We start from the raw sequence: 21,522 nt of genomic DNA, 5'->3' as shown, positions 1-21,522 counted from the left end.
ATATTTGTGGGTTTTTGTGCAAGGCAAGCACTCAACGGCCGACGTTCCAGCTCAATCCCACAGAAGCTTCTTGTCCGGTCGTCAGGGCTGCTCCAGATGTAGCATTAGAAAGATTAAAACTTGTTAAGGCACATTTGCTTCAACACGCCAGATGCTAAATTCTACTTTGCAAGTTCAAATAAATTAAGTTCCCCTTATTTTTTTTCCAGCCAACTTGTAAAGGAAAGTGTTGCAGCGGAGCGAAGAACAGCATGAGATCTTGAGTCTCATTATAGTCATTGCAGAATTCATTTAAACGGACAGGGGCCTCCTTTGACAGCGGCGGAGCTGCGGTGATGGTGGGCTGATCGTCACTGCTGCTCATCATTAGTGTCACGGGCAACTTATTAGATGTAAAGTAGGGTGGCAGGCGTCAAGAAGACAAGGTCACCTAATGATGACACGCGATGAACTGTGTCCGCTTACCTCATGCTGCAGCTGTCTGAGCGTCAAAACTTCTCCTCCTTGACTCAACGTTTTCGGAAAGACATCTGGCACAGAAGCTTGTCAGTTTAAGTGAAATTTATTCATTTTCGTTCCACTATTTTTTTTGTGTCTCCCTCTCTCTCTCTCTCTATCTCCTCCAACCTCTACATATGCAGCAGAGAGGGTTACAGAGAGCACAGTGGCTTCCGTTTTCTTGGGATAAATTACCCACAAATATTACTCACAAATTGGGGGGGAAAATTCTTGCCACCCACCTTGTTGAACCTGAACATAACATGAACTTCATTTCCTCCGTGTTGTCTTTGCTTCGCTCTGTGCTCTGATTTCCATCACCTCCACGTCGGGCTTAAGTATACACTGTGGTGTGTGGGACATTACAGTATGTGTGTGTTCTTATGTATCCCGAGGGTTGGGGTTTTTGAGAGTAGCCACAGGCAAACTCAAAGCTGACAGGCCAGAGGTCTAAACTACAATCCAGACAGCCCGTGTCCAGCTTCGCTACCCAAGACCTTAGTATAAAACTACAGCAGAGCAGAAATACAAGAAGGAGGTGACAGGAGGATGATTGAGATAGAGAGAGAAAGAGAGAAGAGATGGTGGAAAGTTTGAGGCAGGAACTTTTCCTTTAGTGAAGTCATTTTTAGATTTGAAAGTATTCCTTGCAGAGCTGGTTTTAAAAATTTTTGGGGCTCAACCAAGGCAAGTCTCAAGTCATTTAAGACAAATCCAAGACAAGTGATAAGTTTTCATAAGCAAATGAGCTGTATTAATGGTGTTTTTTTAAAAAAATTAATACACACCAAGTTCTTTCAATGCAGCAGCCTCATGATTAAATAAGTAAGTTGTGTGGTCATGATGTGCCTGTCCATGGCTGCCTTAGTTATGTTTTATTGTTCCAGGATTTTACCAGGTCAAAACATGAAGACGTAAGAAAAAACTGCAACTAATGATCATTTTCATTACAGATAAATTACCGATCATTTTCTTGATTAATTATTTTGTTTATGAAATCATAGAAAGTAGTGAACAACTGGCTTTCATAAGTAACAAGGTCACAGTAATGTCTTCAATTTGCTTGTTTTGGCTAAGAGCCTAAAATGTTAAGATAGTCAATTCAGCAAATCATCACATTTGAGAAGCTAGAACCATCAAATGTTTTGGGTTTTTTGCTTGAAAAATGTTTTAAAAAATAGTTGTGGAGTAATTTGGCCTTGAAATCAGTTAACTGGCTAATCGTTGCAGCTCTAGAATAGTTTGACACTTTGTGAAATAAGCTTATTCGCCTTTTCGTCGATCAATATTTGTCCATTAAATATGACACCGTAACCAGCAGGTGGTTAACTTAGCCTAGCATAACGGCTTTAAACCAGGGAAACAGCTAGCCTGGCTCATTCCAAAAGTAAAAAATCTGCTCACAACCACTGCAAAAGCTCGCAAAAGCAAGTAAGGTCTTGTTTGTTTAAACCATACAAAAACTAAATTGTAAAAATGGCACGCTGTGGTTTTATGGGGGGTTATGTGGTGTACTGTTTCTTGGCCAGGAACTACTTTAAGTCTATGCTAGTTGCTTTGCTACCTCACACTGACCACAAGACTTCAGGAAGTTAACTGCACCTGGCCAAGAAATAGATATGAGAGTGGTAATGATCTTTTCATCTAACTCTCAGCAAGAAAGCCAAAAATCATGTTTCCCAAAAGTCAACTCTCAACTTCTAATTTTTGTGACTTGAAGGGAAACTTCAGTATTTTTCAACCTGGACCCTATTTTCCCATCTCTTTGTGTCTAAGCCTGTCAGTGGAAAAAAACAAGCACTTTTAGTGGATGCACATTGACAGTGTGCAATTGCCTCGTCAGATAACTGGACTAATTTAAAAAATTGTTGTCCCCATTAGTCAAGTAGACACAAAAAGATGGGAAAATAGGGTCCAGGTTGAAAAATACTGAAGTTTCCCTTTAAGCCTGATTCAAGTCCAAGTCTAGAGTCTTGCATCTACAGCTGAGTCCAGTTAATGTCCAGTCCAAAGTTCATCAATATGCCAGCAGTTATCGTAAACTAAGAGACAGACGAGGGCTTCTACTCTACACCCGCCCATGCTCTTTCTCTTTATCCTCCTCCCTCCATCTTCCTCCTCCTTCCCTCTTCTCTCCTCCTCGGAGATGTTTTCATAGAGCCAGAACAAACACAGGGTGAGGGGAAAAAGTCTCACCTGCCAAAATTAGACCCCCTAACTTTCTCCCCCTCTCTCTTTCTCTCTCCGCACCCTGCCACACTTCCTTCACTTGCAGAAAAAAAGAACATGATGGAGACGGCGGGAGGGTGAGGGGAGTGAAAGAAAAACAGTGTTAGCAGAGTAGGAGGAGGATGGTACCATTAACACTCAGGGTTGCATGTTGTTCTTTGATTCCTGGGTTTTGCAGGGTTGGCGGCGTTCAGGTGTGATTAGCTGTGTGAGCCGACAGGAGGTTTAGCTGTAAGCTCAGATCAGAGGCAGTTAATAACTCCTAACTGAGGCCTACGTGCAAACTGCCCACACTCTGACAGAGCAGGCCTAAAACTGTCCATGTCAGACGCAATTATACACTTCCCTCTTCTTTTTTATCTCTCTTTCCTTTCGGTCTGTTTTCTTTTTTCTTAGTCATTTTTTGCAAGCGAATTAATCAGTTAGATTAAATACAGTTGCATCAGACACATGTGAAACAGGCAGGCAGAAACTGAACTGTAAATTTCTTTTATAAGTTCTTCAGTTCTTTCATTAGTTTTTTTTTTTTTCTTTCATTGTTAGATCCAATTGAATTAATCACAGAAAACCAATAAAACTGTTCCAAAACAAAGACAGAAATTTATCAGAATCTAACAACACATGGTGTACAGTTTGCTTTTCTATTCCTTAAAATTTTGACCTACTGGATATAAAAGTTTTGAATCTGACAGCAGCGATAAACGGACGGATCCCAGAGTCTCTGTCTGTGTTTATAATAGAGGGGTTTTCTCCCTGTTTGAAAAGATTAATACCACTACACCGTGGCTGTCAAGGCCGTTTAAATTTCTCAAAACTTTCCTCACCACTTTTCTCTCAGCGCTGGCAAAAAAAAAAAAAAAAAAAGAAATTACAAAAATAGCTGCGTTTTTTTTTTTTTTTTTTCTTTCCCTTTTCCCTCCACTGCGCCTCTCTGCTTTCTCCTCTGTCCACTCTGCACTTGAGAATAAAGGAGACAGTTTTAACAAAGAACAGATTCTCTCGGCCCTGTTTTTACTGGCTTCTTTTTTGTCTCTGCTCTAACCTTTCTGCTCCTTGCTTATTTTCAATCTTCCTGTCATTTGCTTCAACTCATTTCCCTTTTAAAAGAATTGATGGCCGACAGCATTCGCCTCCTCATTACTCAACTTCAAACACCGAAAGACCTTATTTGACGAATATTTTACTCTCAAATTAAAGCCACTTTTGTCAATAAATAGAACAATTGAACAGCGCTGGTTTGTTAATGTTTAGATTTATGTGTGTATATGTATTTGATCATAGTCTTCAAATAACTATGTAATACAGTAAGACCTTTATTTACATCTAGGCACCTATAATTTTGTAATTAATTTCCCAGTTGAGATCTTGTTTAGCTGTAATTTGACGACTCAGTGTAATTACTCTAATCAGGTTTGTTTAACTGTTACCTTGCATGTGTGTTTATACTGTAAAACCTTGCCCGCAACTTGTATGTATCTATATATACTGTATAGCTGTGTGTGTGTGTGGTGTGAAGCTAGAAACTAACCAACACACGGCAAATGGCTCCGTAATTAGCCAGCCGTCAACACTGGATTAAATTGTCCTTGGAGCTGACGTGACAAGGACTGCGAGGCGTTCACTGCCATCAGCCCGCTGGCAATCTAGTCGAAGCATCAAAGAGTTAAAAGGAGGGAGTAATTTGACTTTGTGTAGACAGGACTGTAGCGCGCGTGTGTGTGTGTGTGTGTGTGTGTGTCTTACCCACAGCGGTGCATGAGTTGATTGACAAATTAGTTTAAGGAAGTAGTTTCCAAAATGTGTAATGACTTGAAGATGTCACACAAAGTTGATCTCGAAGCTTTGCTCAGGCTTGCTCACAGGTATTAGGTGCTAAAATATGTGTGTACCGTACTCATAATAGTTTGATTGATATCCTGAAATTTATGTTTTTCTTCAACATCTACAGCTGTTGTGAAAGGTTTGTACTTACAACGTCTGTGTAATTAGCATCTGATTTATTAAGATGGCAGGTAGTTATACAATCACTGTGCGGTGCTGCCTGCAAGGTTCCACGTTTGTAGGAGGATAAAAAAAAAGGAGCCGTTTAGGGGTTTTGTCTGGCAAACATCAGCTTCCAAAGCCGTCATTAATGATTTAACAACATGTCCAAACATTTACTAAAACTGCAATTGAGGTTTTAACTCAGAACAATATTTAGAACATCTCTTAAAGATATTTTGCTATCAGCTATATCTGGCATTGTCTCTCTCAGATATTGAAAAGATATAGACCGACAGACTAACACTGGTGTCGCCACAAGATAAATGTCTTATAAATATGGTGCAGTCGCCATCGTGAGTTAGCTGCACAGTGAGCGTCACGTTCAAGTTTAATCAGCACATGTGCACAGCTCCCTGTCTGCTCTTTGATTCTACAACTATTGTCAAAAATTTATTTTCATGTATTGACTGTTTTTCATACAGTGCAGCTCCTTTTCTTTCTATAAAATACAGGTTAATTTTATTTTCCGCAACACAGCCTTCTTAATGTATCTGCACACATTTATTTAAGGAATGAGAAATTTCCACACCAAACCCACCCTTGCAAGTTGCAGGACACTTACTACATCTCTTCCTAATATTCCTATGATCCTTCTTTGAATGCAAGAGGTGCATGTGTGTACTAACATCACTTTAGATGGTGTCTTAAATGTGCCTCCCTATTGTAGGTGCAGAATCTGAAATGAAGCACAAAACTTGATATGGCTCTGAATGTCCTGCTTAAGGACAGTGGAGCCAGAGAGATATGCAGGTTTGAACCCAAGCCCACTGGTTAAAAAACACTCTTCCATCTCATTCCACCACTCGGCTGCCCTCAGCATACAGCACATGCTGTTTTTGGTCACAATAGGCTCTTAGCTCAGACTGTGAACTAGCCCATGTTCTGTTGAGAAACTGTGGATTTTGGTTTCACTTCTCCTCACCTCGGTGCCAGTGTCAACACTGCTGTGGTTCTCCGATACTGGCCAGGATTGATGATGATTTGCTCCATACCACAAGCATTGCACCCATTCAGACTGAGGGGTTGACAGGCCCACTCAGTTTTTGGATGCACTACTCCTCTGCCACATACTGATCCACTTCAACACTCTACATCAGACTAACACAAGGGTTCTGCTAAACTTATTTCAATTTGGGATACTGTTAAAAAAATATGTCTCTCTCTTTGGAACTCATCAGGCTTTGTACCAGTGGAGTTTTTTCAGCTTAGTTTAACAGCCGCTGCAGTATCCCCATTATAGCTTCGTAGTGCTGTTAACTGCCAAACATGGAAAATGGATTAAACCTGTGTGGGAAAAGGTAAAAAAAAAAAAAAAAATAGGGAGAGGGAATTCTGTCTGTGTTTGCATTTATTTTTGGACAGGGTTTCAATGATTGGATGTGTATGTATGCCACCACTATGTGTATATAGTTCGTGATACATAAGGAAAAACAAAGACAGTCTACTGAGACTTTTTTCACCTCTGTCCTCTACTTTTCACGTCCGGAGTAGACTGGAGCTTTCTTTTTTTTTTTTCTGTTTCACAAGACTTTCACCCACACACGCAGTCACACAAATGTGCATGCTTGCAGTCCTACATAAAACACAGAGTCTAAGAACTGCACACGCAGTTACTCTTACAAACCCTATCTCTTGCACGTGTTTAGTTAAGCCCTCGGCGGGGCTTAATTGCCGTCTTGTTGTGGATTCTTTTTAGCGCAGTGCTGATTGATTGGGGATCAGGGCCCTAATATGACTCATCAGGGACAGGGCCTTTGACATGACCTGGTCCCTGGGCACCACCACTATTTGAAACCAGAGATCCCACCACAGCCCCCCCCCCCTCCTCCACAAGCCTGGATGCCTCTCTGCTAAATGCTGCCCAGATCAGGGGGCTTCACACACATACAGGCAGGCACATGTGAACACACACACACACACACATGTGGGGAACCATAATCAGCCATTAAAACAATTATTACATTATCAGGTGTTAGGTAAGGTATAAGTCTCTCTTTACACTCTTTAGATCAAGAGGTTCATACACAACTCATTATGAACGAGGCTTTCACACTCGGCTCGGACAGGGCCCACCTCCTGTTTCCTGTTTCCCAGAATCCCCTGTGTCTGTCTGTTGGTGATCCTGTTGGCAGGTCTGGTCAAGGTCAGGTCTGGTAAAGTCTGTGGTTCAACAAAAAGTGTGTGCGTGTGTGTGTGTCTGTGTGAATCATAGTTTCTCCCTAAGGGTTACAAGGCCTAGATGGGGTATGTGGGGTTTCCCTGAACTCTGCCCTAAACCTCCCATGAACACACACATACACACACACACACAGTCCCGAACAGAAAAAAAAACACATACATGCAGACAAGTATGCACAGAGAGTGTTCTTTCTTTGCCCTCGGTGGTGCTGGTGAAGTGTATGAGAGAAACAGAGGGAGACACAGCCCGCTTCAAGTATTTCAAGGTATAAATAGAGGCTTTTGTTTGCAGTTTGGTCATGTATCCTGCAAGTCTGAGCCAGAGGATGTTTGGTAATTTGTAGAACTTAACTAGATCAATGCAGTTTGATGTAGGGAGTGTTGATAAAGGTTACCCTTTTACCCTTTTTTTTCAGCTGAGCTCCTTTTATCAATCAGTTTTGTATTTATTTGACCTGGCGCTTATCAAATTGCACGCATATGACTGGGAGGCATTTTGGGTTTAGCTCCCACCTCTTCTCACGTAAATATTTATCTAGACCACATTGAAAAATCTGGGTGATAGGTCTGAGAGTATGTGTTTGGCCTTTGTACCAGCTGAATAATGTGTTGTTTATTCATGTTTGTTTTTAAGAGCTCAAGAGCCTGTAAATTATCTTTATAATGGAAGATTATCAGAAAGGTTGTGAGTGTACAGTATGCGTGTGTATATGCATATAGATGTCTGTTTTCAGGCTTGTATGTAATTTTATCCATTTGTTGAGAACTATCCAGGTTTGTGTGTTTTGAGTCCTCCCTGTAATTTTTTTCACAAAAGTCTCACTTGTTGCACCACAAGTTATCTTTGGCTACATTCACATTACATGCTAAAGTAGCCAGAATCTGATTTCTTTGCCTCAAAGTGACAGAGATCTTTTTTTTTCATTGAAATAGGTTCATGGAAAATCTTTAATTAAACAAAAGTCTGAATCCAGGCTTCTGATTTAAAGACTTCTTTATTACATGGGCATGGAAAGCAGTACATCAGTGCAAGCTTCAAGGAATGAATGCTTAATCAGGAACTTATATACCGTGTTTGTGTGACCTTTGCGCAACTCCTCTGTGACATCAGTTTCACACCTTGTCAGTCTCATTGCTCTTTTTTTTATAACAATCACTTCTTAGATTCAGGATCATCAAATTTTCTTTAAACAAGACAAAGAACATGATCTGGAGAGACATCTACTCAAGAAAAAACAATGTGATTACAGTATAAAAAGGTCATAGATCATAAAATCGGTGTATAAGTCAATTACTTCAGTTACATAGGTGTTTAATAGACATTATACATAGTTTAACAATTCTTTTTATGTTGTATTGGTCAGTTGTTCGGTAAATTTCCACTGCAGTGTAAAGAAGCCAAATCAGATTGTTTCATATCAGATCTGAGTCTCTTGCATACGTGGTCCAAGATCTGATTCATATCTGATCTCTAGCTGTCCAAGCGCTGTCAGAACACTCAGATAGGAGTTCATGTTTTTTTTTGTTTTTTGTTAAACATCTCACTTTCCTGCACATATCGCCTGTCGTCATCGTTCAGTGTTGGCACCTCACAGCCTGGTAACAGTAAACACGGAGGAGGAAAAACAACAGCAACAGGTCAACGGAGAGACGAGGAAGTTTCGAATTTGTTTGACATTCATGGAGAAGCTTCTATTCAAGACAAACCGGAAGGAACTTATCGTAACCGAACGCTAGCACATCCATGCCATCCGCCTTTTATGATCTGACTGTCGCACAAATCACATTATTGTTGTTATCGTTGTATGCATGTGTGGCAGTTTAGGTATTCGCACCAGAGCCGGATACATGTCACTTACAAACGCGGTTGTGATCAGATTTGAGCATTAAGACGTGTAATAGTGAACACAGCCTTTGAGCCAGGGATTAATGTCACTAATATAACTGCGACTGTGATCTTCAGTGTGCACCAGGAGTCATTTTCTGATGAAATGTTGTGACTTCCCTTTCTGTTGTGCCCACATTTCTTCAGCGTGCTTCAGCTTAATGAGGTGATATCCGCTTATTTTTTCCACAGTCCTCAGAGACATCAGGCGACATGCCTGAATTCACTGAACGTCAGATGTGGGTTTTATGTGAGGACAGGGAAAGTAATTATTGTAGTGATACCAAAAGCAGAGGAACAGTGTATAAGTCATAAGTAGTCATCAATAAGTCATCAGTAAATCTTGCAGCTGCATCGCATTCAACAAGGTTACTGTCATTGGATCACTGCAGGAAGAGTAACTGAGAGTTTAACTTTGAGATACATTTTCCACTGATTTATACCTGAAAACATAACTGAAAAATGCTGAATTGGACAAAGACGTAATGAAGGATACTGTCAACAGCTGTTTAACAGCTTTGTAAAAATGATCCTTTGTTTATGCTTTAACAAGTCTTTAAGCCCTTTTTATTAGTTTTCTGCGTCCTACATACGCCTTTTTACAGCAGAGTGTGTAAAGAGGGATTATTTATGGACTCAGTGTTTTCCTTCCCGACAATACAGAGCCTTTAGTGACTCTTAATCGTTCTCATCAAGGATTATTCCACTTTCGTCAGGAAGCCATGCTTGTGTTTAAACGTGTGTATTCTTGTTCCTTCAGCTCCGTCAGTAGCCAGTCAGCCAAAACATGTGTCCTCCTGTCTTTTTTAAGTGTCTGCCTTTGTGTGTTCAGATTGGGATCTGGGATCTAGGCAATAAGCTGTCGTAAATCATGCAGGAAAGTGTGTGTGTGTGTATGTGTGTGTGTGTGTGGAGAGAGAGAGGGTTACATGCTGTCTAAATCACAGAAGTAGCTTCGCTCTCGGCTATCTCTTTCCCCCTGTTCTTTCTTTTGTGCTCTTTGCTTTTCCTGTTATTATTATTTCCACACGGATGTTTTGGAGTCAGTTCAAGGAACACTATTAAGAAAACCGAAGACAGGAATTTTTATAGCAACAAAAATGGAAAACAAGAATGAAGTTTATAAAACTGCTCCAGGGGGGAAAAATACTTCTTATAAAATATATTTTCAAGTACTATACCCTTTTGTATTGATTGTCTGTAAAGCCATGATAAAAAGATCCATACTGCTAGTTTCAGTCAGATTTTTGCGGCACCTCGTCACCTGTAAATTATGATAAATGCACAGTACCAAAATAAAAAGATTTTTTTAGATCTCCTAACTGTTTCCAGTCCTCAGTCTCCCTGTTTTCCTCAATTATCACCCAACCTCTTTCTCTTTTTCTCCCTGACTTACACTTTTCTCTCCCTCCTCTTTCACTTTTTACTTTCCTCGTTTTTTTTTTTTCACTTTCCTAGGCTTTCTGTGCTCTATCTAACTGTGTCATTTGTTTTCAGGGATCTCTACACTCAGTGGGTCAGTCATTAGTCAAACCAAAACTTCTCCTCCTCTAATTCTCCTCTTTAGTAATGGATTTTACTGCGTAACCCCTGTGCTCCATTTATTTGTGTGTGTATGTGTCTGTATAAACACCACTGGGTTTATGTTAGGTTTTAGGAGACATATTTGCCCTCCTGTCTTGCCAAATTGACAGGCAGATTGACACCTCCCCCTCCCCCCTATCAGGACCTCCTGATACCATGCACTCCTTAGGGGAAGTGATGTCACCAGGTCAGGAGCGTTGTGAGGAGTGACAGGATTGATGTAGGGTCCCTCCCTGCATGTCGAATCACCATGTATGTGTTAACCCTATTATTAAAACTCTTTAGCTTCATTCATAGTCCTGACTTCCAACCTGTGTGGGCAAAGTCTAGGCCCTACAACAAATTCTTCAGCAGAGTGCAGTCCAACACGTCAAGCGCCAGCATATACAGTATATCTGGGAGTCATTCTGAGCCCTGTTTTAGATAAGATTGGTATCCAAGTTACATTCAGTGAAATGTTAACATAAATAAATGTTTACTTTCTATCTCACATCAAGAGTAATTCAACCATTGGCAATTTCATAACGCTTTACTGTTCTAACAAACCACGGCTTGTTATGTCTTTCTGGGAAAATTCCTCAGACTCATTGGAAGTCATGCATTTTACATTTTTTTGGCAGCAGGAACACTTGCTTGTTTGAAATATGAACAAGAACTGTATATTTAGCATTAGCGGAGATAGCCAGCGTGACTAAAGGACGTTTTCAGACCGACATTAGCGCCGCGTGAAAAAACACATCCTCGTCATTCATTTCAATGAGACCACCCCATTGACACAGTGGGGGTTTTGATGCACAGGGCTTCTGCAAAAAGGTTAAACCTGGCTTAAATCCCGCTACAATGCAATGCAATATTGTCCAATAAGCATTGCACTGGCCAGTCAACTATATTTTTGTAAATTTGTAACACATTATTCTACTGTTTACCTTGTGATCATTAATGCAAAGGATAAAATTAGTTTTAAAATCTTGTCTGATTGTATTACAAGCTGCTGTGCAGTGTTATGTTGTCTGATAAGCCTTCAAACTAATGGACCTATTACTCAAATAAGACTTTGTGGATTGTATTTCAACTCCTCACGAGTATCTGTAGCAGCTTGTCCACACCAGTGCAGCCCCTTTGCATTTTTTAGGCACACTAGCAGCATGGCTACATGTTGGTACAACGGTCCGTCCACAACTTTAATCCAGCCTGAATAACTATTGGATGGATTACCATTTTGTAATTTTTGTGTAGACATTTATGATCCCCAGATGATGAATGCTACTGACTTTGGTGACCTCCTAATGTTTCCTCAAGTGCCAAAATGATGTTGACATTTGTGTTTTAAAGTGAAAGGTCTCAACAACTATCGGATGGATTGTCATAAAATTTGGTACAGACATTCAAGTCCATTCCAGGATGAATTGAAATAACTTTTCATCTAGCGCCATCATCAGGTCAACATTGTAATTAGTCCAATAGTTTGGCTATCACCAAATACCCACAAGACTAACAACAACAAACTAACAACAATTAGCAAACGTTAACATGCTAAAAAGCAAAATTAAAATGATGAGCCTGGTAAACATTATACATACTTAACTTGCTAGTATGCTAACATGCTGACATTTAGCTCAAAGCACCACTGCACAAAAATCCACTTATCATCAAAGATGTTGCCCCACTGAAACAAATCTTCATGATTCCTTTGATCTCTACTAAAGAGCTGTTGATCAGATGTGACCATTTTTAATATATTTTACTAGAAGAAAATACTCCAACTTAAATCTGTCCTTGGTGTCCTCTCTTCCCCATCTCTTACATTTACATTCTTGCTTCCCTCCTTTGCCAGTACGCTCTGAATCTCTCCGTCCTTCCTTCTGACAGAAGTCTCTATTGTTGCAGTCAGTAAGCAGTAGTAACACGAGGACCCAGGAGGGCCTTTTCATTCTCCATTGTATCCTAATGCAGCGCCTCAGTTGCCCTTGCTCGCTGTTCATTCCCACTGCGGTCACGGGCCACTGGCAGCCACAGACCCCAATCAACCTCAGCCTCTGGTGGCCGTTTTGGCTCCCTGTCAGTGAGAGATCATTACACACTGCAACCACATACGCATTCTACAATTCTCCTATGGTAATGAAGTTACACTGTCCATGAGCCGTATAGAGAGCCCAAAAACAGCCCTACAGTCATTGTTGATCATTGCGAAATATCATTATGCAATTCACCAGCATTGCACAGATAAAACTTTGGCAACATTCAAAATTTATGTTTTAGCTGAGTACTAATTCTGTGGTACCTTTTCATAATTGTGAACAGTCAGAATAATGCTGAACAGATTTTGTTTTCTGATCTTTTTTATCGTGTATGTCAGACTTACTTCGAGTGAGGCAATGCAGTCTCTTGAGGACAGCGGCCATGCGATTATCCATTGTTTTCTTCTTCTCATCTTCTCTGTCCATCCGTTCCTTTCCAGACCCACAAGTGTCCTTGATTTGTTGTTGGACACCCTCCCTATAATACTGTACACGCACACCATGTCACACACAAACACATACATTCACAAACACCCTCTAAAAAGCCACAAGGGAGTAGTATCCCAGTGAGTCATTGAGCTCAAAAACATATCGAAATCCAACTCATGAGCTGTTTTGGATGTCATCCCTTCCATACGTCACCTAATCTTACCAACTCCAGCAGGTTCATTGCAAAATCATACAGATTTTCATACAGAAAATCACTTCTGCATTCACTCTTTTCAATTTTACATTATTGCAAAATCATACAGAAACACATTGACACACTCATCACAACCACTAACAAATATTTAAAATAAAACTACAAATCAGACTTAAACAGACTGTGGTATTCTTTAGGTCTTTTACCTTAAACAACTTACTTTACATCACTACTAACCATTTTGCAGAATATGCTGCTGTATTTTAGAAATTTTGGATGCGTTCTGTTAATTGCTTTACATTAATTTTCCTTTGATATTCGGCAGACATAAAACTTGCTTGAGATGTGCAATTTATCATGTTGAAAATCAATTCTGCATTCATTTTTGTCAGTGTTAGATTATTGCTATATTGTAAAGCTTGTAAAGTTGAAGTACAGATTGATTGATTTGAAAAGTATGAAGTGCAATCTGCACTAATATTTGATTTGAATAGTGTATGGAAATCAGTGGAAACCAATGACTGCCTGGAACAGTAGGAAACAGTAGGTTGCAAAAAATATACTTATTTATTTATTTTAGCTTATTTTATTCATTTTAGTGGTTAATTTGTTAGAGACGAGGCCCAACAACAGAAAAATATGAGCTGTAAATGAGCCAGAGTTATCCTACAAAACAACTTTTTATCTGTTGTCCATGTACAGATTTTAAAGAGGCACCCTTAAAATAGAATGAAATAACAAGATAGTAAAGTACTCATAAAATTTGTGGTTTATAAGTTAAAACATTGGTTTGGTCCTTTAAAAAAAACACACACACACACTTCCTGATTTGTGTTGAATAGCACCCTCAGATCCCCGAAATCTCTGCCAGGTCATTGTTGTTCCAAAAGTCACCACAGTTCATAGATGAGCTTCCAAACATCTGAAAGCTGTGAGGAAATTTGGATATTTGGGGTTGCTGTCTGGCACCGAAACAAAACCAGGGAGTGTGTCTTTAAAAAACACATATAGCACAAGCGGAGGGGCATCCCCAATCAGGATACAACAGCTGTGACCTCATGGTGCCGGCAGCTCATCTCCTCTTCACTCAGCACCCACAGCAGCTCCTGGAAACGAAACCCTGAAATCTAAAATGTCATCGGGATCCGCCCCTCGCCTCCTCACCCTTAAATCCCATCTTTTCTATATCCCCTCCAACAAAGAGTGTTGAGTTTCACATCCTCTTAACCTCAAAACTCAACACAAACCCTTCATCCCAACCCACAGCTTCTTGATGAGGAATACCCAAGTTTACATGCCCAAGACTTAAAGATTTCTTCCATAATCAAAACCTCAACCAGAGTGTAGGCCCAACAATGAAACCCTAAGCAAGTTTATTTATTCTGGAATAAGCAGAGCATGTGGTACAGAGGATGTTCCACACAAGTGTTTTTGAAGATGCAAATATTTTGAATATTTTCAAAAGGTTAAAAAGGCCACCCCTTAAAGTTTTGATGAATTGAGAAAGTAATGCATTCAAAATACTATCAGGAGTTGTAGTTTTTCTTAATGCTCATCAGTCTGAGCTGTACATACAGTAATTCCCTTTTTTAAGCCATAGATTCAAATATTCTGTGTCTTTTGCACCTTCTGCATGGCTCGAAAATATAGATTTTTCCAGCAGTGGAGTTTGGACAGATCACACAGACTGACAATGAAACTAATAAAAGAACTGTCGGGGTTTTGCTGCGGCATAAACCAGCATGCCACTAGCTTTGCCCAAAAACCGATGCTTGTTTCTGACGTTGTCGAGTTTGTGGACTTTTTTTTTTCTTCTTGTTTCATTTCTGTTTGATCCTCTGACTGTCTCGGTGGAAGGATTGAAACAGTTGAAACTGAAGAAGAGTCATCTTTGCAGGAGAGAGCCTCATGTTGAGAGAGAGGTGGAGGGAAAGTTGGAGGTGGAGTGGGGAGTGTTGGCAGATCCTGCGGAGGTAGGGAAAGAATTGACATTTTGATCGATTATGATATTTGCAGGAATCCAGTCCATTTTGTCCTTTGCGCCAAATCGCACATCTTTCTGAAGATGATTAAGTGCAGAGTTGACTCTCAATGAATCATTCATTTTTGTGGGTTTGAACATTCAACCTCCCCAACTTTAAAAAACTCTCCCTTTCCTGTTAGTGTTGTATTTGTCATCAGTCATAAACTCTTAACGTTTCTCACTGGGGTCAAGAAAGTGTACGTGTGTCTGTTTCTGTGTTAAAACATTTTTATTCAAGTGAAATCTACTTTCAAATTTTCTGTTTTTATAACGTTGCAGCCAAAACACACACACACACACACAAAAAATGGCTTGATTCATCATGTCAACAGTTTCTGGTTTATCAGTTAAAGATCTGAGCCTCCTTTGTGTACCCATACATTTGTGTATATGAGAAAGTGAACAGGACAATATACAAACTAGTGCTTGTCTTTTTGTATGTTTATATGCTGGAGTTTTGTGTGAGCTCTAGGCCTACAGTTAAATAAATACTCGCTCATGTGTGTAATTATATACTGTTGGTGCTTTGCAGATATGTTGCCAGTTTGTTTTTGTTTTGTTTTTTTGTAAATTTTTTTTGCAAATGATTTCTGGCTGAGTTTCCCTTTTTTGTATTTATCTAGTTCAGCTATCCTTGACCTATTTATTTCTGCTTCTATTTATGTGCCTTTTTGATATATTTAGGGTGTTGCCATTTTATAAATATTGCCTAACTTGTCTTGTTGTCTTAATTTCTATAAATAATCAAACCAAGAGGACCTGAGTTAAAAGTTTCAACTTTTCATATTTTACTTTCTCCATACTTCTTCACTGGCTTGCCTTGCTCACATCTCTTTCTTAAATAATAAAAAAAAATGCAATAAAATTCTGCATACTATGTGCACAGTTTTAGAATAAAAAACCTTATCACCATCCTTCAGGATGTATTAAAAAGCTTTGTCCCTCTTCTCTGAACAGCCAACATTTAGGCTGTCTTAAGCAATGGAGCTGCAGTCTTGGTTTCACTGGCACCACCCAGGTGTGAATGCATGTAACCATATGGATGTGAATCAGGGTGGTGCTGGAAAAAGAGCATGGCTGCTTAGCAAGCACTTCCCTCAATAAATAATGAGGTTGGAAAAAATTTAATTGGACAATGAATCAATGTCCTCAATACCTTGTTTAGGTTCTGTGGTGAGGCTGGCCTTTCTGTTTAGATCTGGATTATAGATCGGGTCTCAGAGGGAAAAGCCTCTCCTTGTAATTAACTATTATAAAACATTACACAGAGGGCCCGTGGCGTTGGTGTGTAAAATAAAAGGCTTGAACAGCCATCCACTGTTTACACAAATAGCAACCGCATTTGGCTCACCCTGCCTGGGATAGCTGACATGCACAAAAACACACACAGACGCTCACACAGAAATAAATGGAAGCACAAAGACAAAACTAGAAACCCTCAGATGTCTCACAGCCACTGGGTTTTTGTAGATGTGTCTTTCCTTTCCATTTATCTTCTTAGCCATGTTTGTAAGTTATTGCTACTTCACAGAACAGGATACAGACACTTTCCAACTGCGCTGTTGCATGAATTCCTCTCAGACTCGGCTTTCAATCTAAGTGGAGTTGGAAAAGAGTGAAAGAAATTAAAATATAGAAAGCAGTGAGGGGCGATTTGTGATTTGGGCTGAGCTGGTTTGGTTGAGGCTGTTTGGACCGGTTCAGAGTTGTAATTTGCCCGGCGGGGATCTGGCTGCATTGTGGTGTATCGTCTGCTCTCCCTTGTCATTTACTTGTCTGTGTGTGGCTTGATGTTAGAGGGGATGTGTGTGTCCACCATCCTCTGTGACGCACAACCAAACTGCCCTGGACACACTCCAGCCTTCACCCTGTATCTTGTGTGTTTGTGTGTGTGTGTGTGTGTGTGTGTTTGCTTTTAGCTCCCTTTTTCATATTCTGGTTCATTACATCCAGAATGTAACAGCCCAATCAATCAACTATCCCTCAAATCATTCATCTACTGCACAGTGTGGCAGCTTTTTTATTGCGAGACTCTCCCCTTACAGCTACACTGCCAGACATGATTTTCACCTAAAGAGATGAAGCTCTTTGCCAAAGGAAAAATATCTGAAGATGTAGCAGTTTAGGAGTTTGTGGCTTGATGAAGGGGTGCTAAGCCGTCTGCAGGCACACCGCAACATGAACTCATTATTACTGATTTCCACATTTTAGTAGGAAATTACATATTTGGAGGATAAAATCTGCTTAAACCTGTATTAAGCTATAAATGTAATGTTACCATATCTCTGTGGAATCGGCAGTATATAGACCATTGCCCTGTAGTTCTCTGTGTGTGTGTGTGTGTGTGTGTGTGTGTGTGTGTGTGTGTCCATGTCTGGAAAGCCCATTTAGATTTGTAAAGACGGGGGTAGAGGGAGAGAGCTGACCTTGGCCCTTCAGTCACTTAACACTCCTCAGAGAGAGGGAACCTAATGACCCTATACTCACACCATGCTTACACACCCTCAACGTTACTAAGGCGATATGATTTGTGTTTTTGTGCCGCCATTGGATGTCCATGCATTTACGTGTGCATGCCTGCACTATTGTCACCCTGTTTTTTGTGGAGTAATTAGTGCAATGCACACATTGTTACGTCGCTTGTTAACTACCTGACTCTCACCAGCAACGAGGCAGCAGACATGATTGGATGCGAATGAAGCATAAAGCCTCAAGAGACTCTATTTTACAGTTGGACACGATGTGAAATGAAGCAGTGCGTTACTGTTTTTCATAAAATGGAAGCAATACATTGATGTATCAAAGGACAAAGTAGAACATGTATATTAAATTACCAACAAACAAACTTGTTAGTCTCTGTGTTAATATTAAAAACAGCTCTTTCAGAGGCAAATGTCATGTTTGGAGTGTTTGGAGTGCTTCTTTTTGGCATCAGTTGAGCAGCAGTGTGTGTAAAGTATGAGGATGATCAGCCAATAACTACAATATGGTTCTTTTGTGCTTGGTTTTGTGTGTGTTTGTGTGTGAGTGCATGCGCAGTGGCATCGTGCACTAACCCTATATATTGTGGTTGTGCCTAGTCTTAAAGTCCCCATATGGCACGACTTAAAGCACATGACACAGTGATCTCACACTGAGCGAATAGCCCGCTAGTCAGCATGTGGTTTGTGTGTGTGTATGTGTGTGTGTATGTGAAATGAGAGAGGTGAGAGATTGAAGCAGAACAAGGAAGCAGGAGAGAGATAAATGGATTTAAAAAGACGGGTGAGAACGGAGAATGAATATGTAAACTATGAAAGGGCCAAAAAATCAAGAGTCACTGAAGGAAGTTAAAGTTGTATAGTTGTGAAAACATAATCATCAACCCCTTTCTCTCTCTTTCTCTCTGTGTGTGCATATGTTTCAGATTATGGCTCATGATGACAACTCTCTGCCATAAACAGGAATAAAGTCAAACAGCCAAGAATTCATTCTTAAAGGATCTATGCCATGAACAGGGACGTGTGTGTGTGTGTGTGTGTGTGTGTTTTAGATCTTTGAGTGTGTGTGACATATCTTTATCCAAGCAAAGGCAGACCTCTTGTTTTAGGACCAGCAACAAGAAACAGCCTTTCCCTCCACAGAAGTGCAACAAGTCGGTTTTGTGTCATATTCAAACAAAGCCTGACCTCTAGTGGTGTTTCTGTGTATTGCTGCATTTTTGTGCATCTGTATCTATCTGCAGATGTCTTCCAGTTGTACAAATATTGCAGAAATACGGTATGTGTTGATATTGTTGAGATACCTGTAAACAAACTTTAAATTCTCCGATGTCTCTCTGTATGTCTCAGGGATGATTTCGATGAAGAGGGATTCTGCCAGCCGTACAGAGGCATCGCCTGCGCCCGCTTCATCGGTAACCGCAGCATCTTCGTGGACTCGTTGCAGATGCAGGGCGAGATCGAGACCCAGATCACAGGTGAGAAACAGACGATGCATTTTAATATGTTTGACCCCTTTCCTGTAAAAAAAAACCAAAAACATTACGCTTAAAAATATCTCAGGAATGGTCCAAATATACCTATAAATGTACAGTGGATGGCTTTCATTCATAATATACATTTTCTTCATATACATTCTCTATTCAAATTCTACATACATGTGATTTTTGTGAAGTTTCATATTATGTACAAATGTCTACTGAGCGTTTTGTGATTATTCAGACATAGTTTGGACATATTCATTTCAGATTTATACATGTATTTATAATTATAATAAATGCATCAACATCAAATGTTGCCTGATCAACAAAGCCTTATATCCCTTTAAGGACGAACTCGTCAGGGAAAAGCTGACAGTCTGCTTTCGTGCAGTGAGTTCACTAGTTCAACCAGCATTTAGCAGTTCTGCCTTGATTAGAAAAACCCTGCTAACGTTTGTCTTCATAACCTGTTAACAGGCTGATAGAGCATCTTTGTAAAGTTTAACTGTCTGCATACACTAAATCAATCAAAATCTTTCGCAAATGCGGACTGTTTAGAACCTTAATTAATATCTGGTAGAAAAGCAAACAGGACATCAGTCAAGGAGTTCAAAGTAAGTTCAGCAGCGGTACCACTCTGTATAGCGCACACATGGCCCACATACCGCTTCAGTCTCTTACACACGTCTGCGTCTCTGCTTTCCATGTTTTGTTTTGCGTGTTTGCATGCATATATGAGAGGTCCATTTAATGTGTATGTTATTGATTACATCCGCACAGCTGTCAGCTGTGAACAGTTCGGGGACAAAGCAGCCATGAACTCGGCCTCTAATCTGAAACATCAAGGACGAGTGATAATTAAGATTTATGATGCCGCAGGGTCGTAATAAGCCTACAGTAGGACTGTAAATCATGCATAAGAAAGCCAGAACATGCACATTCAGTAGCCATTTGTGCTCTTAAATTTAATGTCACCTTTACTGATCTTGAATATCATCTTATTCAAGAAACATGTGCTTTGGGTTTGGAAAATTGCCAACTTTACTTATTCACTTTTTAATCGCCCGTCTTCTCCTCTACCCCCAAAGAGATGCTTTCCTGATAATCACAGCCACAGAGAAGCATATGTTTTCAATAACCGTCCCGTATGACTATGAATCATACAATCATACATTTAAAGCTGCAGGTTTTTATTGTCAGTCAACCTCTTTGATCCTCCATGTGTGTGTAAATGCTCAAAGAGCATAACGGAAATAAGAATGTCTATTTGTTGTCTTTTAAATCTGTTATTTTACAGCAAATAAAGAAAAAATGTGAGCACAAGATTGTTTTTTTAGACTATTTTTGTCTCGTCCTCTTTTTGCATCCTCTGATTAATGTGGGAAAGAATTTCTTTTCTAAAACAGCAACAGGAAAATGTGTCCAGATCCAAGGTTAAAGATGTGTCATGATGTTGGACTATGTTGTTTAAAAAATGGATGAGATTAATATATTAGGATAAATCCAAGAGAGCTTTTTTGTATCCGAACTCTAACTTTGCTTCACCTGTTCCCAGCGGCCTTCACCATGATCGGGACATCCAACCACTTGTCCGATCGTTGCTCCCAGTTTGCCATCCCTTCCCTCTGCCACTTCGCCTTCCCGACTTGTGACCGCAGCACGGGAACCGACAAACCTCGGGACCTGTGTAAGGACGAGTGTGAGATCCTGGAGAACGACTTGTGCAAGACGGAGTACATCATCGCCCGCTCAAACCCCATTATACTGAAAAGACTGAAGCTGCCAAACTGTGACGACCTGGCTGCCTTTGACAGCCCGGAGGCCGCCAACTGTCTGAGGATCGGCATCCCCATGGCCGAGCCCATTAACAAGAGTAAGACGTGATCTCCTACTGATTGTACTATACTGACTGCTGCTTTCCAATACTACGCTTTATTATTATCTGAGGAGACACATCCTTGTGTCCTCTGTCTAACTGCTTTTAAAAAATCTGCTTGTTGGCAAGTCAAAAGATGCTCCGATATCAGAATCATGTTTAACTATTTTGGCCAAATATGTTTAAACATACAAGGGATTTGACTGCAGAAGTTGATCTGTATAGCACAACATCATACAAAAGCTAGTCAAAGTTAAAGGTACAGTTACAGAGTGATAGACAGACAACATGGATACATGAACGCTTATACACACACATGCACAAAACTAATTAAAAGCTAAATTAAACAGAAGAGTCTGAAGATTATTTATAAAAGGAGACAATGTTTGTGCAAACTTCAATTCAGCAGGTAGGATGTTCTGAGCTTTGGGTGCATAAACACTGAAAAATCTGTTGCCAATTTCTGATTGCAATCATAACATCCATGTTTAATGTAGTATGTCTGGATTTGATATTCCAGTAAAGTAGTTTGTAAATGCAAAGATTTCTAAAACAAATCTCAGATTTAACACTCCCTGCTCTCA

The 21,522-nt window shown here is 40.0% G+C and overlaps 1 protein-coding gene across 2 annotated transcripts in view; it reads left to right on the top strand.

Moving 5' to 3' along the window:
* Positions 1-21,522, top strand: part of ror1 (receptor tyrosine kinase-like orphan receptor 1) — a 136,444-nt gene that overhangs the window by 102,471 nt on the left and 12,451 nt on the right. For both annotated transcript variants that reach the window (XM_042417130.1, XM_042417129.1), the window contains 2 exons: positions 18,932-19,059; positions 20,618-20,935. In XM_042417130.1, coding sequence (XP_042273064.1) covers positions 18,932-19,059; positions 20,618-20,935 — 446 coding nt within the window. The remainder of the gene's footprint in view (positions 1-18,931; positions 19,060-20,617; positions 20,936-21,522) is intronic.

The sequence above is a fragment of the Thunnus maccoyii genome, chromosome 7 (genome assembly GCF_910596095.1).
Source record: "Thunnus maccoyii chromosome 7, fThuMac1.1, whole genome shotgun sequence".
NCBI lineage: Eukaryota > Metazoa > Chordata > Actinopteri > Scombriformes > Scombridae > Thunnus > Thunnus maccoyii.
The sequence above is the reverse complement of the archived record's forward strand: the minus strand, read 5'-3'. Positions and strand labels throughout refer to the sequence as shown.